The 17942-nt window shown below is 45.7% G+C and overlaps 2 protein-coding genes across 3 annotated transcripts; both read left to right on the top strand.

Annotated features, from left to right (window-relative positions):
- The first annotated feature begins 10526 nt into the window (after positions 1-10526).
- LOC307235604 (gap junction beta-1 protein-like) lies at positions 10527-12942 on the top strand. Of its 2 annotated transcripts, none has more exons than XM_080007742.1 (2): positions 10527-10624; positions 11389-12942. In XM_080007742.1, the coding sequence occupies exon 2, from the start codon at positions 11403-11405 to the stop codon at positions 12228-12230; it is 828 nt and encodes a 275-aa protein (XP_079863868.1). In that variant the 5' UTR covers positions 10527-10624; positions 11389-11402; the 3' UTR covers positions 12231-12942. The 2 variants fall into 2 exon arrangements, with proteins under 2 accessions (XP_079863868.1, XP_079863869.1); XM_080007743.1 differs by lacking the exon at positions 10527-10624 and adding an exon at positions 11168-11205.
- An 854-nt stretch (positions 12943-13796) lies between these two features.
- LOC307236336 (gap junction alpha-3 protein-like) lies at positions 13797-17850 on the top strand. The gene is made up of 2 exons (XM_080008713.1): positions 13797-14156; positions 15062-17850. Exon 2 carries the CDS (start codon positions 15080-15082, stop codon positions 16154-16156), a length of 1077 nt encoding a protein of 358 aa, XP_079864839.1. The 5' UTR covers positions 13797-14156; positions 15062-15079; the 3' UTR covers positions 16157-17850.
- The last annotated feature ends 92 nt before the right edge of the window (positions 17851-17942 follow it).

Genomic DNA, 17942 nt, shown 5'->3' on the forward strand with positions numbered 1-17942 from the left:
GGTTTTTGTATTCAGTAAACCAATCAGAATCTTCAAGGGCAGAATAGCGTCGGAGGAACATAGTCGTAGTAGTAGTAGTAGTAGTGTAGTAGTAGTGTGTAGAATTTGGTGGCATCTCGCGGTGAGGTTGCAGGTCCCTCCCCGAGGACGCAGGAGGAGCTACGGTGGCTACAAGCTAACATTAGTGAAGTAATGCTAAAAAGCTGTTTTAAGCTTAGTCTGATGGTGAGATAGCGTTAGCAGGATACACATTTTTATTAACTGTTCGCAGAGTCAGATGGACCGGATAGACCACCCGGTAATGTCAGGGAGGGAGAGGGAGAGGAGGAGGAAGAGGAAGAGCCAGAGCCGGTGTTTGGTTTTTCCGTTCTGGGCTACTGTAGGAACACGCCTGGCGCAACATGGCGGCCTCTGTGGAAGAGTACCCGTTCCCGATGCAAATTAAACAACTCATTCTAAGGTAACGCCAACACAATGATTCTTATTTTCCATGGGATTATACACTAATTAACACATACATATGAATATTTTATTGCATTTCTGCCCGGTCATTTACGTAAATTCTACACAGTGCGTCTTAAAGTTATTGTGGAACGTTTCGCATGGTGTATGATATGGACGGGGAAGTCACCACAAAACACCCCTTCGTTGGTAGATGCATCTTTAGAATCCTCTAGGTGTCTTTTCCGTAATTGGAGTGGCCAAATTCGTAGCGTTAGCGTGGAAATACTTCAATTAGAGTACACTCTACTGTCAGCTTAATACATGGATGAAGGAAGTGTCACATTATTATGATCCGGTTAACACACTTTCCTGCCATAGACTGTTTATCATTATTAGGAGTTATTAAGTCGTAATTATAAGATAACATTCACTGGCTAATGAAACATGAAATGCGTGCTGAAGTATTTATGTCCCAAACGGGCTTCCACAATTAGAGTTTTGTTCCAGCAGGATATTGTTTCCAAAACCGTATGTTACCGTTGTTTTCTGGCACCGGTTTTTAGTGACATCAACTGGAACAATATTTGGTTGATATGCCAACAAGTATTTAATTACAAACACCAAGTCACTTAAACATAGACATTTATTCACAAACAATCACGACCTCAAAATGAGTTTTCAAGTTATTTCGTACCTTTTGTGGAGTCCACCCAGCAACGGGATTAAATGAATTTTGGCTTTGTCTACATGTGAAGTTTTTTTTTTTTTTTTTTTTTAATTATTATAATTATTTTTTATGTCCCGTTTTGACACAAAAAAAAAAGTGGTTACCAATAAATACATTTTAATAAAAGAATGAATTCTATATATATATATGTGTTCTGCTTTCAATTAAAATAACAAAAATAGAATAAAATAAAACACACACACACACACACACACACACACACACACACACAGGCCGCCATCATGGCAGATGCACATGGGTCCGACATGAGAAACAAACTCGCGCTGGGTTTCAAGCTCTTCCTCCTGGAGGACGCACGCAAGTCGGTGGACCGAGTAATACGGAACTTTATTCACACGGTGAGTTCGAGGAGAAACAACGGGGAAAAAAAAAACCAAACAATAATAATACGGTTGTTTTGCTTTAAGATAAACCACAAACAACCGCCGCGTCAAGTCTGCCACCTCGATCATGAGTGATATTCAGTCGCTCACTTGTTGATTCTGTGGTTGCGATAAGGCAAGAACGTATGAGGTCATATTGTTGTTGTTGTTGTTGTTTTTTTCCCGTTTCTTTTATTATGATTGAATATTATTCCTAACTCTTCTCGACAGGCCAGTGAGGAGGTCCAGCCTTTCCTGAACTCCCCCTTGTCAGCCAGCCGGTACTGTGAGCTGGTGCGGGGCCTGGATGCCCGGTACCGGGCTCTCAACCAGCTCTTACGTGCAGCTCAAGACATCACACATGGTGAGTGTGGTGGCGTGTGGACCCAGTTCTGCTTGGGTAACAGGCCAATCGTCAACACTTTACACCGAGACCGCGATATTTATTGGCCCTTGCCAACCGTCATACCACATTCATACCGCACGGCTGTTAAATGGATGAATGTGGAACATGTTTTGGTCGTGTTGAAAGCGTTCACACATCCCCCCCCCCCCCCTTTTTTTTTTCCTGCAGATGCTGAATGTGTTGGGACCTTGCTGCGGAACGCCCCAGTGTCTCGGTCCCTCACCGGATCGGTCCAGGCAGCGAGGCAGGCGGCAGCATTGACTCTTAACCGCTTGAAGCAGTTCTTCCGACCCGAAACCGCCGAGAACGACGCGCTCCGCGGCGGCGAATATGGGCGCGTCGCCGAGGCCGTGGGCTCCCCCGCCAGCCTTGAAGATGGGGGAAAAGGCCGTGCTCCTGCGGATGAGGAGGAATTCCCAAAGGAAGCGGAGCCGCCGCCGCCGCCGCCGCCACTGCCGCCTGTGATTTTAGTTCGCGGGCGGACCCTCCCGGAGCTACCAGCCCAGGACCCCTGCTACCCTCTCAGGAGGAGAACCCTGGCTGAAGCACCGCCGGCCGTCTGGGGACTCAGAAACGACGTTGCGGTGCATCACCAGAAGCAAACAGCCTCCCAGTTGTTGAACTTCCTCAGAGCCAATGTGGAGAACCGGGCTGACTCCATCACGGAGTGGAGGAACGACGTACGGCGCCGTGCGAGTCCGCGCTCGACACCACCCTCCGCGAGCACAGTTGAGCTCGCGGAGGGTGGTCCTGCGGAAGCGCTACCCCCGACGAAAGACCTCGCCGCACAAGTGGAAAGCCAGACTCCGGTCTTCCGGCTGAAGCGGCTCCACTCCGGTGGCTCTCCGACCTACACCTGCGTGATCGCCACGGAGAAGGAGCTGTGGGACGTCGCGGACGTGTTGGAGACCAGACCGGGAATCGAGACGACCGACCGCATCACTATCCCGGCGTTCCAGGTCTGTGCGTTTAAGGAGATGGAGGTGGTGGTGTCCCACATCGTCACCCCGGGAAACATGTACGTCCAGTGCCCAGACATCATGGAGAAGCAGGAGGCCCTCATGAAAGAGTGAGGAAATTGGGTGCACATTTCAGTTTGTTTTGTATTTTTCCTTTTAGCATCCTTCAGCCCTGACAAATTTGACGAGAGCTGTTAAATCGAAACTTTAAAGCTCCCTGGTTCCCTTGATAGATTTCAGATTTTTTCATTTCGTCCCATCTGCTCAGCTGGGGAGCCAGTGGGTCGTTTGCAGAAGAAAACTCCATTCCAGACATCGGCAGTCTGGTGATGGGGTTTTTCTCGGAGCCGAAACAGTGGTGCAGGGCCCAGGTCATGAAGATATGTGGCATGAGTGGAGGTAGGTTTATTGGCGTGTTTTTGTTTTTTTTTTACTGGTTGATGAGTTTGTCATCAATGATCCCGAACCCCAATCCCCCAAATACCCAAGAATAGAAAGTCAAAGTGAAAGCGTGCAAATGAAGCAGAAAGTAGCTTTTGATTTCTTAATGTGTACGGCCCAAAACCCTCCTTCCCTTTGCTGTTTTTGTTCTGTTGCTTCTTGAGACCCCAACACACCTGATGGTGCTGGCAGCGCGCCCAGCATCAAGGTGGAGGTTCTGAGGTTGGACCACGGCGACACCGCCCGTCTCTCTCTGAGGAACGTCTGGGAGCTGACCCCTACCATGGCCGTCCTACCACTGCAGGCCGTGCAGGTCTCACTGGCAAATGTGAGCTGTGTTATGTGTGTATATAAATATGTATGTACGTCTTTATTCCATTACACTGTGGGAGTTAAGCCTGGATATAATGGGGGGGGGGGGGTGATTAACGATGCGATCCGTCACAGTCTTTTCCTCGGTTCCGTGATAAGGGAAATGAATTATCCCCTTTCCCCACCCCCAGGTGACTCCGGTGGAGGGAACAGATTGGTCTGCAGACGCTGTGGCCTGGTTCCGAGCTGCGGTAAACAACAGGAAGCTCTACGCCAGGTTCTATCCACGAGGCGCCAACATCGCTGTGGAGCTGTTCCTGGAGAAGGGGAAGATGGGATTCATGAGGTACTATGGCCTCCTTTTAAAAAAAATAAATTAATTAAAAAAAAAAATTAAAAAAAATTGAAGAATATTGGACTTTACCAGTCATTCACTTGGGAACTTGGGTCCATTTCTGGCTTTGCCAGTCCAGTCCGGTGTAGGAGCCTAAACCGATTTTGATTTTATGAAAAAACGACTGAACTGGCATTTGTCATTATGAGACGTTCTGGAAAATTAAAAAAGTAGCCACCTGTGCCGACGGCGTCACAGCGCTTAATCCAACTTTTATTGCTTTAGTAATAAGCAATATGACAACGTGATTAACATAATTAACAGAGCCGCTAGTGTCTGACAGGCCTTGCGCCACCAACTCGGGAGCGGCTGCTAAGTCAAGTGCGTCACCTAGTGCTAAAACTCGGTATACCGGCCCGGTGTTTGGCTTCACATCAATCTGGTTTGAAAATGTTGACACCCGGCCCAACCCTAAATCACTGGAAAACGTGCATGGTTCCCCGTTTGGCAGCCGGAACTCCTGCTCTCCTTGGAGCTTTCATTAAAAGAGTGCATGCGGGGTCCGCTTTTGGGGTGTCGCAATTCAAAGCCCCACAGATTGGTGGCAGGTCACAGAGCGATTCGTTTCCTTCAGGCGAGGTCCGTCGCTCTCCTTGAGATTGGCCCAAAACGGACATGCAAAACACCATCAACTCAAAGACTTCGGCAGATCAAGAGGTGAGCAGGTGCACTGTTCTGTAATTCCAGTCTGCACACCAAGATGGCAGTACAGGCCCTGTTTCACTTATGTTTATTTATTTGGGTTTTTTTTTTGGTTTCTTAGGCAAGTTCCAGCATCAAATGAAAAAACAAGAGTGCCTGGGAAATAGTCCCGAACTTAAGCCGCACTGAATGTCGGAAAGCCTTCTGAAATAAAAACAATTATTTGAACATCTCTCCTGTGTTTTTGTTTGTTTGTTTTTGTCTTTTTAATAAAAACACTCATCATGACATAAAGCTTCAACAGAGTCGGAGATTGATTTTGATGACGACCAGAACTTGATACAAAAACAATACGATATAAAAGTTCTCCCTTTTTCTTTAAGCTCTTATTGTTTTTTTTGTATTTCATGAATCGCTTATCAAGATTTGTTATCATTACTGTAAACGTAGATAGACACGCCATTGTTGATATTTTGTCTTGGGATGTGCGGGGGGAAGGGCTTTTGAGCAATTACAATGGGTATACATATATACCCATATCTGTTGAGAAAAGATTAAAAACTTCTGTTCTACTTGTCCGGAGCAATTGTCCAACATCTTTGAGGTACAGAAATCAATGTTTAACTGAGCCTTAAATTCGGTGTCAACGTGATGGCAGAGTAAATACCACAGCTTTCCTGGGGGAATATGAATATGGTTCATTTCATTCAGAGAGTTCGCAGGCCACCCAGCACTCCCACGGACGTGTCAAAAGTGACGCAGAAGCGCTCGCTGCACTGTAAACTTCTGTGGGTTATCTGATAGAGCACAAAGGTGGCATTGTGTGGCTTCTGCTACGTTGACCCGCCCCTGCATCGCTGTGTTAATCATTGCACGGTGCATGCAAGTTGATGACATTTTACCGCTTTAGCTGCTGAATCAAAGTGGGCAAGTGTAAGATTTCCCTTGTGATAAGAGTCTATCTCGATCATAAGATAAACGGATGAATAATCTGGCACGGTGTTTAAAAGTATCTCCATGGGTTAGGCACACTGTAGGAAAAAGCTAACTTTTGAATACAAAATTTACTGTGAGCGGCATTTTGAGGTTTGAAGGCAAATTAAAATATATGGAACTTGAAACTGGCATTAATGGAACACTTACATTTGGTAATAGATGATGAATTTGCATGAAATGTGCGATGATGATGAATGGGGTGTGTGCTGATGTCAGACACGTTGAAAAACGGAATTATACACCGATGATCCACAACATTAAAACCACCACTAATATTGTGTAGCTCCCCCCCCTGTGCCGCCAAAATAACTGTGACCCGTGGAGGCATGGACTCCACCAGACCTCTGAAGGTGTCCTGTGGTATCTGGCACCGAGACGTTAGCAGCACATCCTTTAAGTCCTGGAGGTTGTGAGACAGATGCTCCATCGGATCGGACCCTCACCCCGCCCATCCACATGACGTAGAAGAAAACGTGATTCATCAGACCAGGCCACCTTCTTCCATTGCTCCATGGTCCAGTTCTGACGCATTAACTTCAGCATGAACTTTTTCAGAAATGTGTGCGACAGTAGCTCGTCTGTGTGATCAGACCAGACGGGCTGGACTTCACTCCCCACGTGCATCAACGAGCTCATGATCGCCCATGTTGCCGGTTCGCTGGCTGTCCAGACTTGAACCACTGCATACCAGGAAGACCAGACGACAAGACCTGTCGTTTTGGGGATGCTCCGACCCAGTCGTCTAACCATCAAAACTTGGCTCTCGTCAAAGTGGCTCAGATCCTTACGCTTGACCATTTTTCCTGCTTCCAACGCATCAACTTCAAGAACAGACCGTTCAGTTGCTGCCTCATATATCCCGCCCTTGACAGGTGCCATGGGAACCAGACGATCAATGTTATTCACTTCACCTGTCACTGGTTTTAATGTTGTGGGTGATCGGTATAAAATGTAATGATCTTAAAAATGTGTTTTGAAAGGAGTTGGTGGAGGACTATTTTAATTTCTCTCTAGCTGGCCGCATCGAAATCTGAGCGTCAGCGAAGGTGATCGTGAGGGATACAGATTGCCTTTCAAAGCTGAATATTTTTAAGCCATATTAAGAGCGCCACCATCTGGCAGCTCCGGCAACTGCACCGACTGAATTTCCAAATTGTATGTTATCAGTGAAAATGTAATGTCTTCAGCATTAACTGTGTCCCAAGAATTTGTTAAAAAAAATAATAATAATAATAAATCATAAAATTAAACCCAATAGAAAACACATAATGCACAATTATGTCAAAATATGCAAGAAAAAAAAAAACTGCCGAGAGAAGCCTGTAATCAGGAGCGGTCGTAGTGATGTGGAGGTCCCAGGCAGGACCAATGTAGGCCCTTCTCCACCTGCAAGTAGGGCTGGTTAACAACAACAGTTTTTTTTTAAACAACTATTAACTACCAAACAAGAACTATTTAGAAAGAGCTATTTTCAGTGGGTAAAGCTAAATGAGAATACTAACCTAACCTCTTCACTCAGTCAGAAGACAATGGGACAAGAAAAAGATTATGAATATATTCAATTCTTGTTTTAAATACTATATTCAATGACTCAGGAGTCGGGAGTCACTGCAGCAAAAGAGTTCTGTAATTTGCTCGTTTTGCAGCGTCTCACAGGCTGAGCTGAGACTCCAATACGGAACGACAAGAACCAGGAGCCCTAAGTCCAAAACAGAGGCCAAGACACCCGAACCGTGAGCCGCTGATGGGATACTGGACGGAAAGTGTTAACTCTTTTATTAGAAATTGTATTGATCCTGTTAGTACTACTACATGTTAATACAAATTGATTTATTTTAATCGGAAACATTAGAACTCAATTTTTCCTTTACCTCATGAATATATAATTCCAAATAGAATAAAGGACTTTTTGTTCAAGATTGTAAACAGATCATATCCTGTCAACACCATCATATTATAATATAATATAATATAATAAATAATACATTTTTGCTACTGAATGAAGATAATAAGCAAACCCTAAAGTATTTCTTGTGTATTTTATTCCCTCTTGTTTGTTATTTATTTTTATTTGTGTTATTGTCCGTCTTTCGCGGACAATTTCCATTTCATACCTAATTTGGTATATATACCATATGATATAGACATCTAATAAAAATGTGTCCGTCTGTCTGTCTATCAATCAGTGGTGCGAGAAGTACATAGACATGTTCATGAAATAAAAGTACCAATACCCTGATATGGAATGCGCAGTGGTGTGTACAGAGCATTTTAGGGGCACGGGTGAAAATTGATCATCTCAGAGAAGCAGGGACCCGGCAGACCTCTGTGGTGGGATGGGTTCAGAGGCTGCCATTTAGTGCTGCTGTCACCGGTTCAAGTCCCAAGTTCTTATTTTTTTTTCAGCCAATTCCTGTTCCTGGAATCAAATGATTGGAAAAGACGCCCAAGCTTCATAAGACGCAGTGGCTCAGAGAGATAAACAGCTCAAGGAAAATTTCAGGTTTCCAGTACGTCTGAGTTTGATACCCCAGTGAGCTTTTGGAAAAAGGGGCACCTCGAGGGCATGTTCAAAGGCGCCCGGAGACCAGCATCGAGCGTGCAGGAGGCCTGTGGTCATGATGGCTAGGACTTCTAGCGCTGCCGTCGCAGGTTGAAGTCTGGGGTGTTACATCAAAATCTTCTTCCCTGGAGGAGATGACCAGGCTTTGTAAGACTCAGTGGTTCAAAGAGATAAGCTGCTGTCAGAGGACTCCAGGGTTTAATGCTAGGTGAGCATGCGTGTTTAAAAGCACCCGGAAACCTGGGCTCCTGAAGGCGCGAGGCGGTGTTGTAATCAAGCACCCAGAACACGTCTGCTGATGTCAGGTGGGTGGCTGATTTGACTCCCTCTCCGCCGTGGTAGCTGGACCGCAACACTGAACTCCTCTGACAGGGGGCTTATCTCTTTGAGCCACTGAGTCATACGCAGCTCGGTCGTCTCCTCAATTTTATTCAAGGCACAGGACACGGATGGAAAAGTCTGGACTTGAACCTGTGACAGCATGGCCGGAAGGCAGCGTCTGAGCCACCAGGTCGCATTCACACGTGACCACGGTCTCCGGGGCGCTTTCAAATGCGCACTCGTGTTGCCGGCTTTCGAACGCCACCTGGAGTCGAACCCTCAAGTCCTCCAACACTGAAGGGTATTGTGTTCAATATAATCCTTGTATTGCCATGTAACAAGTTTATTGTTCATTTTGCTGATTCACTGATTGATTTATCTTATGTAATGACTTCAGACGACACATGTACATTTGGTCTGTTATGCTACAGGAAAGCTATGACGCAAAACTCACTGTTTCAGTGCTTGTGCACATACGTGTTGGTCTCTGATGGGCCTACTAACACACAAACTGTGAAATGACACAACCTAGTCTGTTTCACAAAACATTTTGTGACATAAGCCATTCAGATTTGAAGCCCCTTCCTACGTCAAGTGGGGCTTCGGTAGAATTAGAACCGCCCTCCATCTAAGTAACTAAGTCATTGTAAGTATTTGCTGTGTGTTTCTTTCGGTGTGTGTGTGTGTCCAGGTTAGGTTCACTGTACTGTAGGCTGCGGCGGGCAATCCGCTCCGTGTTTCTCTAAACAAAACCGTAGATGTATTTATTAATTGAATGAAACAAAAAAGCCCCAGGCCCCGCCATATCCCACACTTCTCCAAGCGCCACGCTGATCCGGACACCGCGGTGAGTGTCAGAACTAACGTTTTGATTAGGCCTTGTAGATGTAATATGTATGATGTATGAGTGAAAATTCAGCAACTGGCTTGTTTATTTCTTACCTCAAATTTGTTCAGAAACAGATTTTAGCGGACTGATATTGTGAAATTCGTCAAAGTTTATAGAGAAATACGTAATCCGGAGTAAAACTCAAATGCTATGGCCTCACAGAACCTGCTCACAGAACTAGGGGCCTCAGGAGGGTGGCTCCACCCACAAACAAACAGCCTGTTTTGGAACACTATGGTTGTGAGGCATGTTACAATAGTTCGAATACATAATCTGAGTGGTATTCTAAGCAAAAAATGCCAAAAACATGTTTTGGGGACCTCAGAGACCATATATTAATTAATTGAAGAGGAGCGTAATAGGTCCCCCTCAAAGGAAAACAGCAAGAAAAAGAAACAAACAAATTCACGAGGCCCCCAAGCACACAAGGCTCCTGGCAATTGCCTCACTATGCCATATGGAAATACCGCCTACGCCTGTAATATAATTAATGTATAACATTCCTCCCATGAGGAATGTCACATACATATAATAATTCCTTACTATTGTTTAATTTTTACCTTTTTTTTTTTTGCATGTAAGAATAATTAAAACATTTTATTTGAATTAGAATTCTGGGTTATTTGGCTTGGTTATCACATTCAATCTCCTCATCTTAATTCTACGAAACGTTTCTGTTATGTCCATTATTCCTACAGTATAGTTTGATAATCCAACCATAATTGTGTTTGCTGAATGATTCTGCATGTTTGGGCCCTCTAGCCTTCTCTCTGCTCCCTCTCTCTGACAGCGGATCAGGTCGAAAAAGCACCCTTCACTCCCCTGCCCCGCAAAGCACAATAAATAATGTGCCAGCCTTGGCCCTTTTGTGTCCACACAGATTCTTTCTTTCGCTGGGGGTAGGCGGAAATCGAGGCATTTGATCTGAATTCTAAAGAGGCTTGTTGCGGCCCAATAAAGGGTGCCATTGTATGTAAATAGTTTATATAAGAGCATATGACCGACATGGTGCAGGGCAGTGGCAAGTTGCGGAGGAATGATTAGCATTTTCCAAACGCGTTGGGTGTCCTCAATCCAGCCTCGCACAATAAATTCAATTTACGTTCACCTATTTTGTACACATTTTTGTGTACCACCACAGCTGAAGGTAAAAGATATTCCACATTCTGTCCTTTTATCAATTATTTTATCCTTTACTTAGTTTAAGTGTGAAAGGAATATGGGTATGTGCTGAAGTGACCAGAGCAACACTTAAGCTTGTTCTGCACATAATCATTACTTTGGCTGGCTGTTCATCATAGAAATGACTCTTAATTGCACCATTTGGATGTTTTGACTCGGGAACAAAAAAACAAAAAACAAAAAAAAAAGTCTGTAGGCTTTCTTGTTCACAATAGAAGCCTCTGATTCGAGAAAGAGAGAAAAATTTCCTCATGAGACGGATGTCTTGGCTGTGCTCTGGCAGCCTGGACGCGGTACAGTACTAATATAAGGTTCCAGGACCACGTGGCTTTGTGAAGGTTTTGCAATTGGCTTCGATCTCTTGCGCCTTGTGACGGTGCTTGCGATAGGCCATTTATACCGCCAACAAGCAACTTGGGGGGGCGGGGGGGATCTCTTCCGTTTGTCGTACTCTGCAAAATCTCACCTGATGTTCAGGCTGCACCTCAAGATGTTCGCTTGTGGAGCTGGTACTGCTTACGCCGCGTACACTGCTGGCTGAGCCGGGTAAAATGCAATATATAACTATTTAGAATTATGCTTATTATAGTATTGTGCTTTGTTTCATGGCATTCCATTCCTAGAATAATTAGCATTTTGATGTATTATTTCTGCGATTGTTGATGGCTAATCCTCTGAATATGTAAATGCATGCAGCTTTTGGTGACATTTCACATCTTGCCCTCGCAGACCTGGAATCGAAAATGAACTGGGGTTCCTTTTATGCCGTGATCAGCGGCGTAAACAGGCATTCCACGGGAATCGGACGCATCTGGCTCTCCGTCATCTTCATCTTCCGCATCCTGGTGCTGGTGGTGGCCGCCGAGAGCGTTTGGGGCGACGAGAAGGCGCAGTTCACCTGCAACACACAGCAGCCCGGCTGCAACAGCGTCTGCTACGACCAGTTCTTCCCCATCTCCCACATCCGCCTGTGGGCGCTGCAGCTCATCCTGGTCTCCACGCCAGCGCTGCTGGTGGCTATGCACGTCGCCCATCGCCGGCACATCGACAAGAAAATCCTGAAGCGGTCGGGCCGCGGCAGCCCCAAGGAGCTGGAGCACATCAAGAACCAGAAGTTCAAGATCATCGGGGCACTGTGGTGGACCTACATGATCAGCATCATCTTCAGGATCTTCCTGGAGGTGGCGTTCCTCTACATCTTCTACTTGATCTACCCCGACTTTAAGATGGTGCGCCTGGTCAAGTGCGACTCCTTCCCGTGCCCCAACACGGTGGATTGTTTCGTCTCCAGGCCCACGGAGAAGACCATCTTCACCGTGTTCATGCTGGCCGTGTCCGGCGTGTGCGTGCTGCTCAACCTGGCCGAGGTGGTCTACCTGGTGGGCCGAGCCTGCATACGCTGCTTCCACGGCCCCGAGGAGGAGTCCAAGGTGGCGTGGATCACTCAGCGTTTGTCCTCCTATAAACAGAACGAGATCAATCAGCTGATAGCAAACCATCCCGTCAAGGCCAAGTTCACTGTGACTAAAAAGAGCCCAACGGAGCGGGGTGACAGGTGCTCGGCCTTCTGAGACTGCGCTGAAACTAATCCCCGGGAACGTCCGTACATATACTGTATATTTGTTCATTCAGAGATACAGTACAGATACTCATTTGTACTATTTATTTATGCATCATCCTACGAGTCATTGATTCATTAATTCAATAAGTTAACCTACTAACGCGAGCATTACTTGAAGTTGTAATTTTATCAACAACAACAAAAAGGGAGTTAAGACTAGGTGAAAGGAAGGAGAAGAGCCCCACCACAGAGAGATGCTGGATAAGAGGAAGAGCTTTTTGTCGTTATTGTGATTAGAATAGTCGATAATATGCCTCGTACTAATTCAATTCCTCGGTCGAAGCCGATAAGAAGAAAATGGGAAATGGGTGTTTTTGTGGCAAAGCAACGTCAATTAACGGGCAAAAAGAAAAAAAGTGATTTTCATTCATCTCATTTGATTGAGGGTCATTTTGATGGAAGCCTATTTGTGTATTTACGTCTAACAGAGCTATTGATAAAAAAGATGGAATTTGAATTATATCCCAAAAAACTGAAATTGGATATTATAATTTGAAATCCTGGGGAGGGGGTTGGATAGTGATTAAAAATTAAGAGAAGCTAAGTTTTTTTATTTACCACCAAACACCTTTGAGGAAATCTCAACCAGTGTGTTAATCGGTTTGATCTATAATTGAGTAGAGTAACAGGCCAAAGGTAATTTAAGGTCTCTGACGCAAAATTTCCTTGAACTTTATGTAAACCTCTCCTTGTCTCTGTAACCAAATGGGAGTATTGTTTTCGATGCCACATGATGTTCAACCAATGAGTAGGCAAAATAAGAACTTGTTCATTCTACTCTTATCTCCGCTCTGATTTGTCCCCGAAACCTCCACCCATATTTTGTGCAGGCAGGATTTGGTTATTTCTTTAACTTATTTTAATTCCGAGACGGCTTGTACGCCTCGTTTTCGGAAATAGTTATTATAAAAAAAAAAAAAAAGGGAAACTAATTCTCTAGAGGTTTACCACAGACAGAAATGTCAGCATTTGGGACTTTTGTCTCCTAAAAACCATCAGAGCACAGTGTTGTTATGTGTTGGATTTAATATGAAATTGGCTTTAAATAGTTTGTGTTCTCATATATGTGTTGAAAAGTCCCCAAAAACTGTATCAATCAATTCACATCAAGGTAAAGAAAGAACTGTTTATGTACAGTACGTATTGACACAAACAATTGAGCATGCTTACAAAATAGTGCATAATAGAACTTTTTGTCGACATGTTAAATTAGTCAATTTGATGAAAGTGTTTACTAAATATTTATCTCGTGCTCATGCCACCGCTGACGTGCCGGCGCCGAGAGCCCTGAATCCCCAATCTGACGGTGCTTCTTGGACGTGCGAGCAGTGGCTCCCTGTGATGTGCGGCTCCGGGACCCAAATGGCTGCTCCGTCCAAGTCGTGCCCCCCGTGATAGGAGCCACTCTCGGGCTATATTTAGACCAGCGTAGCACTTGTGCACGGACAGACTTAGAAGCGCGGCCCTCATTGGCCGCCTGCCCCGCCACTCGGCGTAGTGGAGCAGCTTTAACAGTTTACAGTAGAGAGTGTGAGCCCCACGATGCCAAATTTAAACCGTGGGAAGGGGGGTGGTGAAGGTGCTGGAGCTGTGAGCCTCCGGCGGGTTTAGCGGTGCTGTGGCCTGGGGACCCGAGGGCCCGGACGCGTAGGCCCGAGGACTCAACGCCCGGTGGGGTCAGGGAGTTTTTCCCCTGGTGGAGCAGAGTTTGTGGAGGCCAACTTTTCCTGTCCATTCAAGGGCATCGCTGCGGGGCCCGGCGGTCGGCCTGACACCGAGGCCTGTGAGCGAGCCACGGGGGGAGGAGGTGGAGGAGGACTCACGGAGCCTCACACACACTTTGCACGCTGCTACAAGAGATGTATATGCTGACAAGGTGGGTTGCCCAGAGTGGGTTGAATGAATGTGATCTAGCTTGTAAGTAAACTTTAGTTCTCTGTGGATTGTGCGGCTGCAACACTTTGAGTGCTTTGGTGTTATAGTAGTCATAGCACATGAAAACAAAGACATAAACAAAGCCAAAAGCCCCAGTTTTTCCCATGTTATGAAACTGCTCGTTGCGGTATTCAGTGTCTACCATGGCGGTATTCTTCAAAGAGGATTCTTATGTCTGGAAGGCTCAATCACAGTATTTGCTTGGTTTTATGCAGCATTTATATCTGCCGCCTATTTTGAAATGAACTCTTTGATGGCACATGTGAAAACATTTTATTTGAATGGATGGGAAGACGTGTCGTGATTTCTACCTTGTGTGTTTTGGCTCTGCCTATCTCGACATTCCCGTGCTGCTACCAGCACAGTGTATCTATAGGGTCTAGAGGGGTCCATTTTTCATTCCTAATGTATACTTTACTGTCCTGTCACTACATGACTAATTATAATCCCTGTTTCCGCCCCATCTGTCGGGTGTGTCATTTCACGTTGCATGGCTCGTGTTACTTGTAGTTCCTGGCATGGAGGGTTCTGCTTTACTGCCAGTGGCTGGAACTTGCCATCTCCCTGTCCACACTTGCCAAATTCATTAAAGTAAATCTAATCCTGTCTGTGTGCACGTGGGAAGGGCGACTGACGGAATCCCAGAGTCGTGAAGGTAAATTCTGGCAACTGCTCGGCTCACGAGGGACTTAAGTTCTACCTGCTGTAACTTGGGAGCTATGTTCCGACTCAGAAACATATTTTCATACTGAAATATCCCATTTCATGAAAGTTGGTTCCGTCGATAGAGAAGAGGGGAATCAGTACTCGGTATTCTTTCCTGACTTACTCCTGTTCAACACGCAGGCCTGATCCCACGCAGCCATGGGGGACTGGAACCTGCTCGGGAAGCTTCTGGAGAAGGCGCAGGAGCACTCCACGGTGGTGGGGAAGGTGTGGCTCACGGTGCTCTTCATCTTCCGCATCCTCATCCTGAGCGCCGCCACCGAGAAGGTGTGGGGCGACGAGCTGTCGGGCTTCACCTGCGACACCAAGCAGCCCGGCTGTGAGAACGTCTGCTACGACGTCACCTTCCCCATCTCGCACGTCCGGTTCTGGGTGCTGCAGATCATCTTCGTGTCCACGCCGACGCTGATCTACCTGGGCCACATCCTCCACCTGGTGCGGATGGAGGACAAGCAGAAAAACAAGGAGAAGTACCTGGCGCAGCATTCGGAGAAGCAGGGGCTCATCGCAGGAACCAAACACAAAAAGCCCCCGGTGAGAGATGACAAGGGCCACGTGCGCCTGCAGGGGGAGCTCCTGCGCACCTACGTCTTCAACGTGGTTTTCAAAACCCTGTTCGAAGTGGGCTTCATCGTGGCCCAGTACTTGCTGTACGGCTTCGAGCTGAAGGCCATGTACACGTGCAACAGAGCCCCCTGCCCCAACGTGGTCAACTGTTACATATCCCGTCCCACAGAGAAAACTATTTTCATCATCTTCATGCTGGCGGTTGCCAGCGTGTCGCTGTTGCTCAACCTCATCGAGATCTATCACCTGGGCTTCACCAAGTGCCGACAGGGCATGACCTACAGGAGGAACAAACTCGCCGCCGAGTCCGTGTCCAAGGAGCCCGGCGCCATGGCCTCGCCGTTCGCGCCCAGTTACGACGATTACTTCCACCAAGTGCAACCCGCCTACCCGCCCGTGCCGGGTTACAACCTCTCCCCGCTGTCGGAGGCGGACTCCTCCTTCCACCCCTATCACAGCAAGGCGGCCTACAAACAAAATAAGGACAACTTGGCAGTGGAGAGGTGCAGCAGCAACCCGGAGGAATGTGACCCGAGAGGGAAGAAGGGAGCGGAATCGGCCCCTGGGTCGCCGGGGCTGCCAAGGAGCGCCCGCCACGCCAAGCAGAGCAGCAACAACAAGACCAGAATAGACGATCTCAAGGTCTAGGAGAGAGTGGGTTTCTCTTGAGGGTGTCTCTTTGATCGCTGCACAGCGGCACGAGGTTTCCCTTAAGCGGTGATTCTCAACGTGGGGTCTGGGTACCATCCAGGGGTCCTTCAAGAGGTTTCAGCGGTCCCCAGAAAAATGACTAATAGTTTGACGTCACGATTTTTTATTTTTAATATACAGCAGCATTAGCACCGTTTAAAAATGTACAATAATGACGGCTCAGATCCTAGTTTCGCTGTTATCTCTAACTACAGTAAAGACAGGTACGGGATTTTGGATCAAATCACATCTAACAATAAAAATCTTCCCAGGTTACGGCCCCAGAGACAAAATCTTATGAAACTGTGGCTAAATGCCTGTCAAATTGAGGCCCCTCGACATGGAACAGGCTGAGAATCACTGCTCCAAAGGATTCACTGACCGTGGCTCCCCTGTAAGGCAGTTCAGCTTTGACTCATTCGGAGCCATGAGTCAGGAAGCACGGCATGTAAAAAGTGACCTGGTTGGACAACGTCATCTTTGATGTAGAACTCTGCACATGAACATTCTCCTCATGCTCGACCAACCCCTACAGTGCCTTTCTATTTATGACATCAGGGTTTATCACGCGTTGGGATTGTAGTATGAATACGGGTGAAAATCAAAAACGGTTTATTATGATGTAGTGTGGCTATATTTGTTTTTGTTCAAGTACTAGCAACGTGCATATTTAGAAATAGTCTGTTTAATCATCCCCTGTGGTCCGGATTTGGAGTCCATAAAGCACTTTGTTATAATACTGTTTGCGCAAAGGTTTTTAAATGAACTTGCCTTTAATCAACTTAAACTTTGGATTTTTTTTCTGTTATTCTGTCATGAGTTTTGATCAAATTACAATAAAAAAAAAAATGCTTGATGAAGAAAGAAAAAGGTCCAAGTGTCCAAGTAAGTCATGTGAAAAATAAAACAAATTAATAAAAAATAATAGGTAAAAGAATGTAGTGAAGCTCTATGTATGTAAGTATGTATGTATGTATGTGTGTGTGTGCGTGTGTGCTTGTGCACGAGTGTGTTTGTGTGTGTGTGTGGTTATGTATGTACAGTATGTATGTATGTATGTACGTACATATGTGTGTATGTGTGTGTGTGTGTGTGTGTGTGTGTGTAAGTATGTATGTATGAGCGTTTGTGTATGTATGTATATGTGTATGCATGTATGCATGTATGTATGTACTGTATGTATGTATGTATGTATGTACATATATATGTGCAAGAAATACAGAAAGAGCATTGAAAATAAATGTTCCTTACTATAGCATCAGAGCAGAGATGGAATGATCTGCTTTTTTTAAACACTTGTATCCAGTTCCCGTCCCGGCCAGGGAGGCATAGGAGACGGTCTGACACCCACGGTATGAGGAGCTTGAAATGAATGAGATTGGATGTTGGTGTCTAGGAAGCTGTCTCACACTGTTTGGATTGGTATGCTCACAATTTCCTGTGACTTCTTGGTGTCACAGGAAGATCACAATATCAACTTCCAAACAGGATATACTGTTGTGACTATTATACCCGTGTCATACTCTGTGCAGGATATTGTGCCGCACTGAGCAACTTCAGAAGGAAGAAAAAATAAACAAGGTGTGTGTCCTGGAGAGCAGCCTCATGGATGTTTGATTGTAGTGTTACAGAGTAAATCTAAAAATGACATTATATCATATTGAGCTCAATTAAATGCATAGTCCATTAAGTACAATGTAGAATTTGTAATAAGTGGTATTAATAACTAAATGAATAAATAAAT

The sequence above is a fragment of the Zeus faber genome (assembly GCF_960531495.2).
Source record: "Zeus faber genome assembly, chromosome: 10".
Classification (NCBI taxonomy): Eukaryota; Metazoa; Chordata; class Actinopteri; order Zeiformes; family Zeidae; genus Zeus; species Zeus faber.

What these genes read in the sequence shown, in the direction of transcription:
- LOC307235604 (XM_080007742.1), top strand. Translation starts at nt 11,403, where the DNA reads ATGAACTGGGGTTCCTTTTATGCCGTGATCAGCGGCGTAAACAGGCAT.
- LOC307236336 (XM_080008713.1), top strand. Translation starts at nt 15,080, where the DNA reads ATGGGGGACTGGAACCTGCTCGGGAAGCTTCTGGAGAAGGCGCAGGAG.